The sequence below is a fragment of the Schistocerca americana genome, chromosome 2 (assembly GCF_021461395.2).
Source record: "Schistocerca americana isolate TAMUIC-IGC-003095 chromosome 2, iqSchAmer2.1, whole genome shotgun sequence".
Taxonomy (NCBI): Eukaryota; Metazoa; Arthropoda; class Insecta; order Orthoptera; family Acrididae; genus Schistocerca; species Schistocerca americana.
The window spans coordinates 72,240,444-72,257,788 of NC_060120.1; the positions used below are offsets into that span (position 1 = coordinate 72,240,444).

At 44.4% G+C, this 17,345-nt stretch overlaps 1 protein-coding gene across 1 annotated transcript in view; it reads left to right on the forward strand.

The window, feature by feature from the left end:
- Positions 1-423: 423 nt before the first annotated feature.
- Positions 424-17,345, forward strand: part of LOC124593786 (serpin B6-like) — an 83,501-nt gene continuing 66,579 nt past the window's right edge. Inside the window, exons 1-2 of the mRNA XM_047132134.1 lie at positions 424-480; positions 12,061-12,150. Of these exons, the coding sequence (XP_046988090.1) occupies positions 12,073-12,150 (78 nt within the window). The 5' untranslated portion in view covers positions 424-480; positions 12,061-12,072. The remainder of the gene's footprint in view (positions 481-12,060; positions 12,151-17,345) is intronic.

Below are 17,345 nucleotides of genomic sequence, written 5' to 3' on the forward strand. Positions count from 1 at the left end.
CTGAAGGAAAGAAAGAATTAAAATGAACAAAAAGACACAAAGGAATGTAACTGTTGCTTTCCGTCTCTTAATGTTCGAGAATAAGGGACGACTAAACAGCATAATTAACTGAATGAAAAGCTACACAGTTTTTGGAGTGAAGGTCAGTTCTCCGTGTGTGCAACTGAGCCGTTTTTTTCCTCTTCTGCTTTTTCTATGGGAAACTGACATATAGAAGGAGGAAGTACGATACGTGGCCCGACCAGGATGAAGCAGTAACAAAAAGAACCGTGAGCTCTCTAATCTTCGTTGTGTGGTGCTACCGCTCATAATCAGTGACCTTAAGAAAATTGTACGTCTAATATGTCGCGGATGACGTCAGTAGCTTCCGCGAAAGACTGAAACGCTCTGTCAGGGCCTTGAAATAGCGCCTCGCTTCAAGTACGACTCTTCAGTCGGCTGGCATTGGACAGAAGCTGCAAGTAATTTGCCTTCTTCTGAGTAAGTATGTAGACTATTCGTGCTCGGTGACTGCTAGCCTGAGAAACAAATAGCGTGTCATTTCTTAATGTACTGCATACTTAAACTCTGTTATCCGGAAACAAAAGAACCAAGTTTTGAGCGAACTGTACAGTAATCTATTGCATTCGAAATATACGAAGAGTTAGTTTCAGATTGACTGCAAACGTGCCACCTATAATCCATGGTGTACTGATTTATATACCTCGACTACTCTAAGTAGCGGGGGTGGACAAAAATATGGAAATACAAAAAACACATTGCCATGCCACACACGGTTTAGGACAACAGTTTGGATTCAAGACAGCTTCCATCTCTACAAAGAAGACCACAAACGCTCAATTATATCGAGACTGTAGTGGTCAGGGCAGATACGACAGTTCACTCTCGTGCTCATAAAAGCAGTCTTGGACGCTGTGAGCTGTGTGAATAGGAACACAAAAAATGGTTCAAATGGCTCTGAGCACTATGGGACTTAATTTCTGAGGTCATCAGTCGCCTAGAACTTAGAACTACTTAAACCTAACTAACCTAAGGACATCACACACATCCGAGCCCGAGGCAGGATTCGAACCTGTGACCGTAGCAGTCGCGCGGTTCCAGACTGTAGCGCCTAGAACCGCTCGGCCACTCCGACCGGCTCTTGGAACACAGCAGCACCATTCGGGAACAGACATTGTACCATGGGGCGGACCTGTTCACCCAAAATGGTTACGTAATCATTGGCAGGAATGCCACTTTGCAGAGTAAGCATGAGTCAATAGAATACCTTGATATGATAACTGAAATCATCACTAAACCTCTGCCTCCTTTTAAACTTGGTACGCAAACTCGCCAAGACGCTGGAAACAGTATGAAAACAAGACAGACACTACGAAATGACGTTCTCCCATTGCTCCATAGTGCCTGTCTTATGGCTTCAGCACAATGCCTTTCTGTTAGGAGCATTTGCATTGCTGAGGAGTGGCTTTGGAATTCCTTCTCGCCTTGCAGTTCCCAGATTATGGAGCTCTCTTCGTGTCATTTTGGCGCTGACAGGATCTTGGAGAGCGACGTTTAGTTCTGCAGTGACTTTTGTAGCTGTCGTTCTCTTGTTTTTCGTTCAAATGGCTCTGAGCACTATGGGACTTAACATCTGAGGTCATCAGTCCCTTAGAACTTAGAACTACTTAAACCTAACTAACCTAAGGACATCACACACATCCATGCCCGAGGCAGGATTCGAACCTGCGACGTAGCGGTCACGCGGTTCCAGACTGTAGCGCCTACAACCGCTCGGCCACCGCGGCCGGCTTTGTTTTTCGTTATAATTCATCCGTCACAATGACTGATCATACACTTTGGTCCGCGTTGTGACTTAGCGGATAATGTTTTTGCGGTCACTTTGGTACGGAAGACCCCCCCCCCCCTCGCCATGAGGACACCATAACGACTCACAACTACACAGTACAGCGCTCTGACCACGCTTGACGCCTGCAACGTATTAAGGACTTACCACAGGCGCCGTTCCTGGTCAAATACAGAAGCACCACTTGCAGGTTGGGCTAGCATCTGTATTTATAATCTAGCGTACGTTTCTCGCGGCCTTTGCTTATTTTTTGCCCAACCTCCGTGTATGCCAGGTAGTACAGCAATGCGGTTTTGAACCGTTGGAGGTAATGTACATCCGAAATGTCTAATTTAGTACCCAGGATGCAAAAATAGTGTAGTTTTTATTATGTGCTGTCTCCTGTTCGTTTTATTATTTGTCCTGTGGATAAGAAAACAAAGTTCTATGGTTATATGCATACAAATCTATCTTTACACATTCCATACGAAAGTGGTTACAAAGAATTTGAAAAATCGAGTTCGTTTGAAATATTAAAAAACCTCCCGTCTTACAGAATTTCTTGAATGTGCTTATTATACCTGAATGCCTAGTTAGCTTATCTTCTGCATGTATGACCATATAACTGTGCTTATACGTGTAGTTCGAGAACCCCTCAGTCTTCGTCACAGTGGCGGAAACTCCGAGCAAGAAGATGAGAGTCTAAAAGGATCGCTTATGGTGGTGGTCTGTACAAACGATCAGTTAAGGCTTTCATGGGTGTGATCTCACGATATTGGATGACGATAGATTTTATATTTTTAAAGTCCGACATTCATGCTGCTTTTCTGTCTACAGAAGTTCATCACGAACGTAGTTGTGACTCGCACAAAGTTAAAGTCTTTCGCTGTTTTGTCGAAAATCTCATCATCTGGGAAAACAAAGAGCGAAAGTTACTGTAAAATGCAACTTAACGTGAAATAGATGTCTGAAGGTGAAGCTGTCGGTTCGAAACCGGTAACGGCACTATTTAAATTAGCACTGTAAAAAGTGGCTGGTTGCTATTGTCTTCTCAGTAAGAGTCAACCTATATAAAGTCTTTCGTTCTCGAAAACTTACGTTAGAAAGCCGCGTGCAGTGTCTAAGTCTCAACATGCTGCTCAAAACTTTATCATGCATAAAATTTTGAAGTACTAGAACAGTCCGGCTGACAAGCTGTCCAGAAAGAAACGTCTATTGATAGCGAGCACAGGGCCAGCGTCTGCTACCAACCAATTGAGAATCCCGCCAGACACCTACTGACCAAAACTTTCACGAAGTCGCCCGTTTATAACCACGTGGACCATTTCCAAGTTAATGATGTTCTCAAGCTTTACAGATGTACGTTAAAATGGGCATTATTTAAATTGCATAGTGTTTCTTAATTCGGTACATGCTGGATGGAGCTCCTACCCACGCAGGCCACTTTTTACGTTACAAGTCACCATTACTACGTAAAGGTGATCTCAAACAACAATTAAAATGTGAGACGTATCTTAGTGCACAACTGTTTTAGATAACCACTAAAAGTACATATTATTATACAAATAAGTGTTTCATATCTAATCAGAGTATATTTACCTGTCGTTTTGCGCGGTACTTTTTGTTTCTATTTATCCACCAAATTGAAACTACGACCCATTTGTATTGTATTGTATGGAACTGGGGACCTAGAAACGACGGAGAGACTCTGTCCCCGCCGCAGCCCTCAGTGGTACACAACCCCGCAACAGGCTACAGCAGTCCACTCACCCCACCGCCGCCCCACACCGAACCCAGGGTTATTGTGCCGTTCGGCCCCCAGTGGAACCCCTCGGGGACGTCTCATACCAGACGAGTGTAAGCCCAATGTTTGCGTGGTAGAGTAATTATAGTATACGCGTACTTGGAGAAAGTGTTTGCGCAGCAATCGCCGACATGGTGTAACTGAGGAGGAATAAGGGGAATCAGCCCGAATTCGCCGAGGCAGATAGAAAACCGCCTTAAAAACCATCAACAGACATGGCCGGCACACCGGACATCGACTCTAATCCGCCGGGCGGATTCGTGCGGGGGACCGGCATGCCTTCCTGCCCGGAAAACAGTGCGTTAGAACGCACGGCTAACCGGGTTGGGCACGACGCTTTTAATAAATGGTTGTTTCAGTCAAACTGAGAAAGGCTTAGTTTAACAAGCGGTAAGCTTACATCTCCAAAAAGATACAAATGGTTCAAATGGCTCTGAGCACTATGGGACTCAACTGCTGAGGTCATTAGTCCCCTAGAACTAAGAACTAGTTAAACCTAACTAACCTAAGGACATCGCAAACATCCATGCCCGAGGCAGGATTCGAACCTGCGACCGTAGCGGTCTTGCGGTTCCAGACTGCAACGCCTTTAACCGCACGGCCACTTCGGCCGGCAAAAAGATACACTCTTAGGACAAAAGTAAGGGTATAACACATCACATGATGACTTCTTGTGGAGTATGTTTAGTTATGGTCAATTTAAATTAATATTTTCAAAGTTCCGACACTCTAAATCCATTTCAGTGACAGTCAGTCGGTGTCAGTATGTATTCAACGTACAGTTCAGCGACCGTCTGGTTCATTGTTTAGGACTGTAGTTCCTGTTTTTATTTCTGAGTCATCAGTCCTCTTACTGGTTTGATGCGGTCCATCACGACTTCGTCTGTCAACATTACCATCGCAGAATGATACTTGATCCATCCCTCCTCAACTATTTGTTGGATACATTCCAATTTTTGTCTTCCCCTGGAGTTTTTATCCTTTATAGCTCCGTCTAGTAACACGGAAGTTATTTCACAATGCCCTATCATTCTCTGCCTTCTTCACGTCAGTGTTTCTCACATGTTCCTTTCCTACACAAATCTATGGAGAACTTCCTCATTCTTCATCTTACCAGTCCACCTATTTCAGTAATACCGTACCCAGAAAGCATCTATTCTCTTTTTTCCGGTTTCCCACAGTCAAGGATTCACTACCATACGATTCTGTGTTCCAGACGTTCATTCTTGGAAGTTACTTCTTGAAAGTAAGGTCAATGTTTGACACTCCTAATACAGGTAGACTCTTTTGGCCATGCCTGCTATTCATATCCTCCTTGCTTCGTCTATGTTATGTCGCTTTCAACGTACCAAAATTCCTTCACTTCATCTACCTCATGGTGCCCAAATTTTACTTTTAATTCTAACTAATCACATCTTTACTACTCCCGATTACTTTTTCTTTCTTCGGTTTACGTTAAATTCATATTCTGTTCTCAGTAAACTGTTCATTCCACTCAATATGTCCTGTAATTCTTCCTCGCAATGTCATGAGCAGATCTTACCACTGATACTTTACAAGTAGTGTATTTTAAGGTATTTTCGTCATCATTGCCTTCAGAAATTGATACCGATTAATAAACAGCACTGTGGCAAGCAATATTTCACTGAGCTCTTTGCCTGAAGAGGCGCAGTTTGATGTCCTGAGATATTATGATTGTACACTGCTCTGCAGAATTTAAGGAAGAGCTAGATGAAGTAGCATAAAATATTAACTTTTCGGTGGAAATGAGTGAAAGTACGGGAACATGTTGCCACAGGTCTCCCAGTGATGCACAGTTGGACGTCAGATGCTGTAAGGTCAGCGTGACCGTGTCGCAGCTGGCCGGTGTGGCCGAGCGGTTCTAGGCGCTTCAATGTGGAACCGCGCAACCGCTACGGACGCAGGTTCGAGTCCTGCCACGAGCATGGATGTGTGTGATGTCCTTACGTTAGTTGCGTTTAAGTAATTCTACGTTCTAGGGGACTAATGACCTCAAGTGTTAAGTCTCACAGTGCTCAGAGCCATTGAAACCAATTTCTTTTACCATGTCGCCAAATGGGGCTAGTCTCGCAGCACAACGCAGTTGGACGAACGAGAAAAGACACTGTGTGTCAATCAACGAGTACTTACTACTTACTGTGTACTGTGATGGGATTCTTCACTACAACGTGGCCTAGATACAACTTTTGGATGGCTTCCCACGGGAAACTGGAAGAAGAACGAATTGTGAAGAGCGTGGTCCAAGAGTTTGGTGTTGCTTACAACATAAAATATTAACTACTCGGTTGAAGTGACTGAAACTACCGGAACATATTCCCAGAGGGCTCAGAGCCGTTCACAGAAAGTTGGACGTCACAGGCAGTGAGGTCAGCATCACCATTGAGCCAAATGAGGCTGACATTGCAGCAGGACGCAATTGGACGAATAGAAAAGACACTGTGGTAGTGTTCTGCACTACACCATAGCCCAGATATAACATTCGGATGGCTTCACATGGAAAAAATGATTCAAATGACTCGAAGCACTATGGGACGTAACATCTGAGGTCATCAGTCGCCTAGACTTAGAACTACTTAAACCTAACTAACCTAAGGACATCACACACATCAATGCCCGAGGCAGGATTCGAACCTGAGACCGCAGCAGCAGCGCGGTTGCGGACTGAAGAGCCTAGAGCAGCTCGGCTACAACGAACGGCCACACGAAAAACTGGAAGAAGAACGAAATGTGAAGAGCGTAGACCAAGAGCTTGATATTTCTTACAGCATTGTTTCTAGTGTGCAGGGAGCGCTCCGAATCACAGGCACTTATATCCAAAGGAGGGTACGTGATCCACCACAGTCAACCAGAGCAGCAGATAACAGCCACATTGTGCATCAGACAATAAAGGACCCACGTCAATTTTAATTGCACCTACATTTAACAGGATTGGAAGACATGCAATCCCACACTTTACAGTTGCACGGCGTTTGCGTGAGGATGGCCTCTTCGTCCTGTACGTTGTGTTGCGTTGACACTCGCACATCGGGCACACCGTTTGCGATGGTGCCACACGGCCCAGCATTCATTTTTTTGGATGCTAATGCGCGATTGCATCGAACAGAGCAGGGTGAGGGAGCTCTTGGAGCGAAAGGATATTCGGTGTATGGACTGGCTTGCCCGTTCCCTCAACTTAAATCCCATCGAGCACGTGTGGGATCCTTTCCCTGCAGTACGTCCACACGCACCAACAATCATCTGTCAGTTGTGACCGCGCTCGTGTAGTAATGGGACGCCATACCACAAGAACTCCTTACAAATATGTTGGGCAGCATGCGAGCGCGTTGTAGAACATGCATTGCCATCCACGGTAATCGCATACCTTATTAAGAGGGAAGTCCCGCCTTTTGTAATGTTAACTGGACCACCTTGAATCACAGTGACTGCAGTGTAATTAGTCTTTGAATGAAACTGCCATTTGTGTTCATCTCTCCGCATTTGTCTTTCAGATACCTTCCGTGCTATGCTGTAGCAGTTCTCTCTACACTACTGGTCATTAAAGTTGCTACACCACTAAGATGACGTGATACAGAATCGAAATTTAACCGACAGGAAGAAGATGCTGTGATATGCAAATGATTAGCTTTTCAGAGCATTCACACAAGGTTGGCGCCGGTGCGACACCTACAACGTGCTGACATGAGGAAAGTTTCCAACCGATGTCTCATACACAAACAGCAGTTGACCGGCGTTGCCTGGTGAAACGTTGTTGTGATGCCTCGTGTAAGGACGAGAAATGCGTACCATCACTTTGTTAAGGTCGGATTGTAGCCTATCGCGATTGCGTTTTATCGTATCGCGACATTGCTGCTCGCGTTGGTCGTGATCCAATGACTGTTAGCAGAATATCGAATCGGTGGGTTCAGGAGGGCAATATGGAACGCCGTGTTGGATCCCAACGGCCTCGAACCACTAGCAGTCTAGACGACAGGCATCTTATCCGCATGGCTGTAACGGATCGTGCAGCCACGTCTCGATCCCTGAGTCAACAGATGGCGACGTTTGCAAGACAACAACCATCTGCACGAACAGTTCGACGACGTTTGCAGCAGCATGGACTGTCAGCTCGGAGACCATGGCTGCGGTTACCCTTGACGCTGCATCACAGACAGGAGCGCCTGCGATGGCGTACTCAACGACGAACCTGGGTGCACGAATGGCAAAACGTCATTTTTTCGGGCGAATCCAGGTTCTGTTTACAGCATCATGATGGTCACATCCGTGTTTGGCGACATCGCGGTGAACGCACATTGGAAGCGTGTATTCGTCATCGCCATACTGGCGTATCACCCGGCGTGATGGTATGGGGTGCCATTGGTTACACGTCTCGGTCACCTCTTGTTGACATTGATGGCACTTTGAACAGTGGACGTTGCATTTCAGATGTGTTACGACCCGTGGCTCTACCCTCCATTCTAGCCCTGCAGAACCCTACTTTTCAGCAGGATAATGCACGACCGCATGTTGCAGGTCCTATACGGGACTTTCTGGATACAGAAAATGTTCGAGTGCTGCCCTGGCCAGCACATTCTCCATATCTGTCACCAATTGAAAACGTCTGGTCAATGGTGGCCGAGCAACTATCTCGTCACAATACGCGTCACTACTCTTGATGAACTGTGGTATCGTGTTGAAGCTGCATGGGCAGCTGTACCTGTACACGCGATCCAAGCTCTGTTTGCCTCAATGCCCAGGCGTATCAAGGGCGTTATTACGGCCGGAGGTGGTTGTTCTGGGTACTGATTTCTCAGGATCTATGCACCCAAATTGCGTGAAAATTTAATCAGATGGCTCAAATGGCTCTGAGCACTATGCTGCCTCACTATGTTTGCCTCAATGCCCAGGCGTATCACGGGCGTTATTACGGCCAGAGGTGGTTGTTCTGGGTACTGATTTCTCAGGATCTATGCACCCAAATTGCGTGAAAATTTAATCAGATGGCTCAAATGGCTCTGAGCACTATGCTGCCTCACTATGTATGCCTCAATGCCCAGGCGTATCAAGGGCGTTATTACGGCCAGAGGTGGTTGTTCTGGGTGCTGATTTCTCAGGATCTATGCACCCAAATTGCGTGAAAATTTAATCAAATGGCTCAAATGGCTCTGAGCACTATGGGACTTAACTTCTGAGGTCATCAGTCCCCTAGAACTTAGAACTACTTAAACCTAACTAATCTAGGGTCATCACACAGATCCATGCCCGAGGCAGGATTCGAACCAGAGACCGTAGCGGTCGTGCGGTTCCAGCCAAAATGCAATCACATGTCAATTCTAGTATAATATCTTTGTCCAATGTATAACCGTTTATCATCTGCATTTCTTCTTGGTGTGGCAATTTTAATAGCCAGTAGTGTATATATGGTGCAAGCTTTGTCGTGCTATGTTACTTAGGGGCGATACATCATGCGAAAGTTGATTTAATCCTTAAATTGTGCACAGCAGTGTATATCGTCTCCAGTAGGAGGCATATCCGCTGCAAGCCACCTCTCCGTCGATGGCATGGTCATTAGCATCCCTCCTGTTATCTAGCGAATGATGGTGTGTCCTAGCTTCCTGTCCGCGCTGAGCTGCACAGAGCCAACGCCGAAAAAGTGCAACCCGTTGCTGCTAGACTTTTCGTTGTTTCAAGACGAGAGTCGACCAGCATTGTAAATACACAACACGTCTCTCGTTCTTTCCATTCTCATTCTTTCTTCTTGATACTTACACAGTACATTCATTATCTGTCCTTCACTACAGCTTACACATATTTTTCTGAGATTTTCAAACACCAAGCACCATCTCACGTAGTTAAACGGTTTTTTCTACTTCAACAAAACAGGTGAAGACGACTTGACTTTTCTTAAGTCTTGCCTCCATTGTCAACTGACTTTTCCTTTGCTGAAGGAAAACCAATCGACGTCTAACAAATCGTCTGTTTTGTTTTACGTTGTTCCGTATATTACTCCTGTCAGCAATTTGTATGTATGAGCTGTTAAGCTAATTGTACAATATGTCTCTCACTCACCCGCTCTTGCAGTTTTCGGGACTGTGTGGGTGATATCCTCCCGAAAGTCCAAGAATAGTCCCCCAATCGCATAGATTCTACACACTAGCTCGAATAATCATGTGGTTGCCTCGATAATTTTAGAAATTCTCAAGAAATGCTGTCTACTTTTTGTGTCTTGTTTCCTCACAAGACTTCCGGAGCTCCGTCACATTCTAATACTCTAACCTGTGTATCTTCCAAAATGATGTCCATTTCTGCTTCTACCATGTAAGATGACACTTATTTTCCCACATAGTGAGAATCATCTATCCACTATCTCGCCTGCCTCAAATGTAGTAATATCATCTGATCTCTTTAACGCTGACGCTCCTTTTTCAGATGATTCCGGCAGTCATTTCACATTAGTTTTCCTCACGTACCACTGACTTCATTCCTAAGTCATTTAGACTGTTGTAGCCTTACATTCCCTGAACTCTTGTGTGATTCCTTCTGTTACCCATGGTTTTCTCGCAGTTACCTTACTTGAGAATATTTACTCACTGTATTCGATCCTCAGCAGGTTTAAGACTTTTTGCATTGCTTTTGGGCAGGGTTCAAATCCCCGTTGAGTTAAACATATTTCTGTCTTCCATGGTTTCCCTAAATCTCTCAAGACGAATGCCACGTTGGTTCCTTTCAGTAGCGACATGGTCGATTTTCGTCGCCATCCATTTACGCTCTGAACTTATACTTCGGCTCTGGTGACTCGTCATCTGTGGACCGTTACATCCTTATCGTCTTTCCAGTTTTATTGTACATTGTTATGAAATAAAAACCGTTGATTAGCTTCGTAAGCAGTTCACATGTTAGTTCACTGACTGTACACTCCGAATCCATCATTCGTGCAAAGTCTTGACGAACAGTTAATACGTGGATGGAAGAGGCGTATAAATACGTGCTTCAACCTGAAATATTTTTTATGTGAAATGTGAAGGCGGTGACAGCCTGAAAATATGTGTATATCTATCAACGAAAAGACCTTGAATGGCGTTGTAGTAACTGGATGCAGCCACTTCATTGTACTGCACTTTAATTTCTTCATATCTTTGCATACGATAAAGAACGTAACTACACACTGATTTTATTGATGTAAGCATCACACGTGATTAGTCATCCGGGGTTCAGTGGAGACTTCTATACCAAGAGTTTGCCAATATGGGGAATTCGGAATCATCTGGGTGGTCAGTCATTAGAAAAACAAGGGCATTTTGAAGTAGGTACCCATTAGTGGAGCATTCTAACAAGCCCGTATGTCAGTGGTTAGCGTCAAGCTGTCGACGAGTACAAATTTACACGGCAAACATAGTACGTTCGCTCGAACCAACTACAGCGATAACCAACAGCTTTGTCACCTGCACACCACAAAAGCCTCTGAGGTTCAGTACTACCAACAAGCTACGTTCGACGGTGACTTTAATCAATGGCGTCCATAAGCGAGGGGTGGGGGGCGGCCCCACATAGGTCTCTGGGAAAGGACAAAATTTCAAGGGAATGATTTAAAGGACTGTATTACTCAGGTTTTAACAGGATCGGAATGGAACTTTTTGATGGTTACTTACAAGTTGCCATTCGTCTTCCAAAATATTAAAAAATACTTCATTTCCCACCCACCCCCTACGCCCCCGTTTGGCGCCCACCCTCACTGCAAACTATCGTATGGGTGCTCTTGACTGTATGGACGGTTTATCCTGCTCAGATTTTACAGTGAAATTTTAACTCAATTAGCCACCGTAAAGATTCGGCAATGACCACTGTAGCACAGTTATTTATATCACAACTGCTGAATTACGTTGAGACCAAAAGAGCGAAATTTCGGAATAATATACTTTGCGGCCTTATGGCAACAGATCTATTTAAAACTAAAATAAATATTTAGGATGATTTTCGTCGGCTTTCTTGACATATAAAAATCACCTTCTGCAAAGCAGAAATAATTTGCAACGTATGTGTAGTCTCGTGATACCAGACTGACTTATTACACAAAGGTAGGCATGTACATACAACAGGGTACCGTCACCACACATCACTAGGAATAAACAACATTAAAATTTACTAGGCCGGCCGCAGTGGCCGAGCGGTTTTAGGCGCTTCCGTCTGGAACCTCGCGACCGCTACGGTCGCAGGTTCGAATGCTTCCTCGGGTATGGATGTGTGTGATGTCCTTAGGTTAGTTAGGTTTAAGTAGTTCTACGTTCTAGGGGACTGATGACCTCAGATGTTAAATCGCATAGTGTTCAGAGCCATTTGAACCATTTTTGAAAAATTACCTGTAAGTCAACTGAAGATCCTAACTTCAGCTATGCTGTAAGCCTCTTTCCAAAATTGCTCTGATTTGTCGTTCTAGGCTTTCGAGAAAATGGCTGATGCAGCCGTCAGTGACGCTCTGCAGACGGTGTCTGAAGCAAACGGCCTCTTCACATCGGACATCTACTGGGTAAGATTCCACGCAACATCTCGCACGCTTCTCTACACGGAATGGACAGCCAAATGGGCTGCGTCGTCACTGTTTCTGTTGCTAATTTATGAGACACGCTACACGCGTCTGTAGCAAATCCTAAACAATATCACTAATTTTAGTTTCAGACATAAAAAGGGCACAATTAAACATGTGAGCCACAAGTGTTCAGAAGCCTGTCAGAGATTTAAACGGATCTGTTGCCCAAATTTATAAGTAAGTTGAGGCGAGTAATACAGGGTGTCCCAAAAAGAATGAACCGATTTTAAATAGAATTATTTATTAGGAAGAATGGTATAACACCAACAAATTGCATGCTAAATTACTCACAAAAGACAGAAGTTTATAAAAATCCATTACATATGTTCAATATGTCCTCTGTTGGCTGCACGGAAGACATCAAGCCAATAGCCGAACCCACCGCAAACTGAGCGTAAGGTGTCCTCTGTCACTGAAGCTACAGCAGCTGATATTCTGGTTTTTAGTTCATCAGTGTCACGGGGTAAGGGAGGAACGTTAAGCACGAAATCGAATATGAAACGCCCACTGAATTGCGATCACTGATTGAGTACGACTAAATTCAATAACACAATACGTCTTCCGTTGCGCGGACGCCATATTGCGCGAGACTGGCTGCACGCTCCAGGTCAGCGCTCGTAGCGACATCTAGCGGATTTTTCTGAAACTCTAGACTATGCCGATTACATCTAGCGCTGTTTCAGTTAACTAGTGACATTTGTCTCAATATTATTACAAGTTAAAATCGGGTCATTCTTTTTGGGACATCCTGTGTAGTACACTGAGGTGCCCAAAGTCATGTGATACCTGCCAATATCGTGTCGGACCACCTTTTGTCCGGCGTAATGCAGCAACTTGACATAGCATGTGATCAACATGTCGTTGGAAGACCCCCGAAGAAATATTGGGCCATGCTGCCTTTATAGCCGTTGTAACTATGCAGGATTTTGTGCACGAACCGAGCTTTAGATTATATCTCATGAATTTTCGATGCAATACGTGTCAGGCGATATGGGTGGCCAGATCATTAGTTCGAATTATCCAGAACGTTGTTCAAACCAGTCGCAAACAATGTGGCCCAGCGACATGGCGCACTATCATGAATAAAAATCCTATCGTTGTTTGGCTGCAAACGGTCTCCAAGTAGCTGAACGTAGTTTTTTTCACTAAATTATCGCTTCAGGTGGACCAGAGCACTCAGTCCATTCCATCTAAACACAACTCGCACCGTCCGCCTCCGTAGCGCAGTTATAGCGTTACCGCCTACCACGCAAGGGGGCCCGGGTACGATTCCTGGCAGAGGACTGGGTGTTGTGTCTCCTACATCATTTTCATCACCAGTGACACACAAGTCGCCGAAGGTGGGTCAACTGGCAATACGGCGGCCGAACCCCGAATACCATAGGAAGTGCAAAATGGCTGAGCAGAGATGGCTAGAGGACAAATTTAAGGATGTAGAGGCTTATCTCACTAGGGATAAGATAGATACTGCCTACAGGAAAATTAGAGAGACCTTTGGAGAAAAGAGAACCACTTGTATGAATATCAAGAGCTCAAATGGAAACCCAGTTCTAAGCAAAGAAGGGAATGCAGGAAGTTGGAAGGAGTATATAGAGGGTCTCTACAAGGGCGATGTACTTGAGGACAATATTATGGAAATGGAAGGGGATGTAGATGAAGATGAAATGGGAAGAGTTTGACAGAGCACTGAAAGAACTGAGTCGAAACAAGGCCCCGGGAGTAGACAACATTCCATTAGAACTACTGACGGCCTTGGGAGAGCCAGTCCTGACAAAACTCTACCATCTGGTGAGCAAGATGTATGAGACAGGCGAAATACCCACAGACTTCAAGAAGAATATAATAATTCCAATCCCAAAGAAAGCAGGTGCTGACAGATGTGAAAATTACCGAACTATCAGTTTAATAAGTCCGGGCTGCAAAATACTAATGCGAATGGGAAAATTAATACAAGCCGACCTCGGGGAAATTCAGTCTGGATTCCGTAGAAATATCGGAACGCTTGAGGCAACACTGACCCTACGGCTTATCTTAGTAGCTAGATTAAGGAAAGGCAAACCTACGTTTCTAGCATTTGTAGACTTAGAGAAAGCTTTTGACAACATTGACTGGAATACGCTCGCTCAAATTCTGAATGTGGCAGGGGTAAAATATAAGGAACGAAAGGCTATTTATAATTTGTACAGAACCCAGATGGCAGTTAGAAGAGTCGAGGGACGTGAAAGGGAAGCAGTGGTTGGGAAGGAAGAGACAGGGTTGTAGCCTCTCCCCAATGTTATTCAAACTGTATATTGAGCAAGCAGTAAAGGAAACAAAAGAAAAATTCTGAGTAGGTATTAAAATCCATGGAGAAGAAATAAAAACTTTGAGGTTTGCCGATGACGTTGTAATTCTGTCAGAGCCAGCAAAGGACTTGGAAGAGCAGTTGAACGGAATGGATAGTGTCTTGAAAGGAGGATATAAGATGAACATCAACAAAAGCAAAACGAGGATAATGGAATGTAGTCGAATTAAGTCGGGTGATGCTGAGGGAATTAGATTAGGAAATGAAACACTTAAAGTAGTAGATGAGTTTTGCTATTTCTGTAGAAAAATAACTGGTGATGTTCGAAGTAGAGAGGATATAAAATGTAGACTGACAATGGCAAGGGAAGCGTTTCTGAAGAAGAGAAATTTGTTAACGTAGAGTATAGATTTAAGTGCCAGGAAGTCGTTTCTCAAAGTATTTGTATGGAGTGTAGCCATGTATGGAAGTGAAACATGGACGATAAATAGTTTGGACAAGAAGAGAATGGAAGCTTTCGAAATATGGTGCTACAGAAGAATACTGAAGATTATATGGGTAGATCACATAACTAATGAGGAGGTACTGTCTAGAATTTGGGAGAAGAGAAATTTGTGGCACAACTTGACTATAAGAAGGGATTGGTTGATAGGACATATTCTGAGGCATGAAGGGATCACCAATTTAGTATTGGAGGGTAGCGTGGAGGGTAAAAATCATAGAAGGAGACCAAGAGATGAATACACTAAGCAGATTCAGAAGGATGTAGGTACTGGGAGATGAAGAAGCTTGCACAGGATAGAGTAGCATGGAGAGCTGCATCAAACCAGTCTCAGGACTGAAGACCACAACAACAACACGATCATTCCATTTTTCACAGCTCACGCCATTATGGAGCCAGCACCAGCTTGCACAGTGTTTGTTGACAACATAGATTCATCGCTTCGCCGGGTCTGCGCCACACCCGAACCCTACCAACAGCTCTAACCGAATGAAATCGGACCTCATCTGACCAAATCACGGTTTTCCCATCATCTAGGGTCCAACCGATACGGTCACGACCCCAGGACAGGTGCTGCAGGCGATGTCGTGCTGTTAGCGAAGGCACTCGCGTCGGTCATCTGCTCCCACAGCCCAGAACGCCATATTTCACCGCTCTGTCTTAACGGATACGTTCGTCGCACGTCCCACATTCATTTCTGTGGTTATTTCACGCTGTGTTACTTGTCTGTTGGTACTGACTGCTCTACGCAAACGCTCCCGGTCGTTAATCGAAGGCTCTCGGCCACTGCATTGTCCGTGGCGAAAAGTAACACCTCAAATTTGGTACTGTCGGCACACTCTAGACACTGTGGATCTCGCAATACTGAATTGCCTAACGATGACCGAAATGAAGCGTCTCATGTGTCTGGGTCCAACTTCCATTCAGCGTTAAAAATCTGTTAATTTCCGTCGTGCGACCGTAATCACGTAGGAAAGTTGTTCGCATGAGTGACCTGAGTGAAGACGACAGCTTCGCTAATGCACTGGTCTTTTATTCCTTGTGTACACGATACTACCGCCATCTGTATACGTGCAATGTGCTATCCCATGAGTTTTGTCGTCTGAGTGTATATCTGAGAACAACTTAATAATCAACTTAATGGTGGCTCGTGTGGTCAGTTTTTATCTGCTGGTGTACAGCCACTTCTCATCTGGCTGCCGAATGAGAGCACAATCACAAATATAGTAGATTCTACGAATATTAGGTGCACTTAACAAATGTCGGAAGAGATAGCCTGTGTGTTTGTGTTTGTGTGTGTGTGTATGCGTGTGTGTGTGTGTGTGTATATGTGTGTAGCATAAGGATACCAGAATGGCTCAATAGATGTTTAGGTGTGGCTCATGTATTACATACAGACTTCATAAATCGTGTTAATGCATGCACTTGGTTTTACGCACTCGGGTCATTGGAGCTCTAGTGGCTTACTTGTTGTGTCTAGAAAGTTCACTCTACTGTATCATACATTCATGGAACTTATCAGCAATCGTCATTAAAATTAATGCCTATTTGCCACAAAATCGTTCGGTGATGTCTATTGCCTGTTGAAAATATCAATGAATGTTTTTATCAAAACGGTAATCATCAGTTACATCATCAGCCATCTGACATCCACTGATGAATGTATGTCTCGTTTAAACTCATTATTTATCGCAATCTTCAACAATACACATTCTTGCTACTGTTTCCTATTTACTAATGTTATCTACCCACCTTTCACTGCGTCACCTGTGATCGGACCCTCACGATTTTATGATGTTTCAATTTGTACTGTTATGCGGTGACAAATTGCGCACAATCCCATCAATTTTTTTACATATCAGTCACAGATATCACTAAGACTTTGCGACTAAATGGTCTTATTGTGGTTTGTTCCATTTATTAATGTCACTCAACTACCCTAAGTGCTGCCAAAGCTTATATACTGAGCTACGGCCGGCCGCTGTGACCGAGCGGTTTTAGGCGCTTCAGTCCGGAACCGCGCTGCTGCTATGGTCGCAGGTTCGAATCCTACCTCGGGCATGGATGTGTGTGATGTCCTTAGTTTCGTTAGGTTTAAGTAGGTCTAAGTTCTAGGGGACTGGTGACATCAGATGTTAAGTCCCATGGTGCTTAGAGCCATTTGAACAATTTTACTGAGCTATGAAGTGCATTGTTCTGCGTCTCCGTCCGCTACGCGCATAATCGGACGCTGCAAATACGGTCTGCTGGGTCGTGGCGCGCAACCTTGGCTGTGAAACAAATGGTAAGTCTTTCTTTCGCAACAATCTTTAGGAATAAAAACTTTACCCTACCATTCAGTGGAGTATT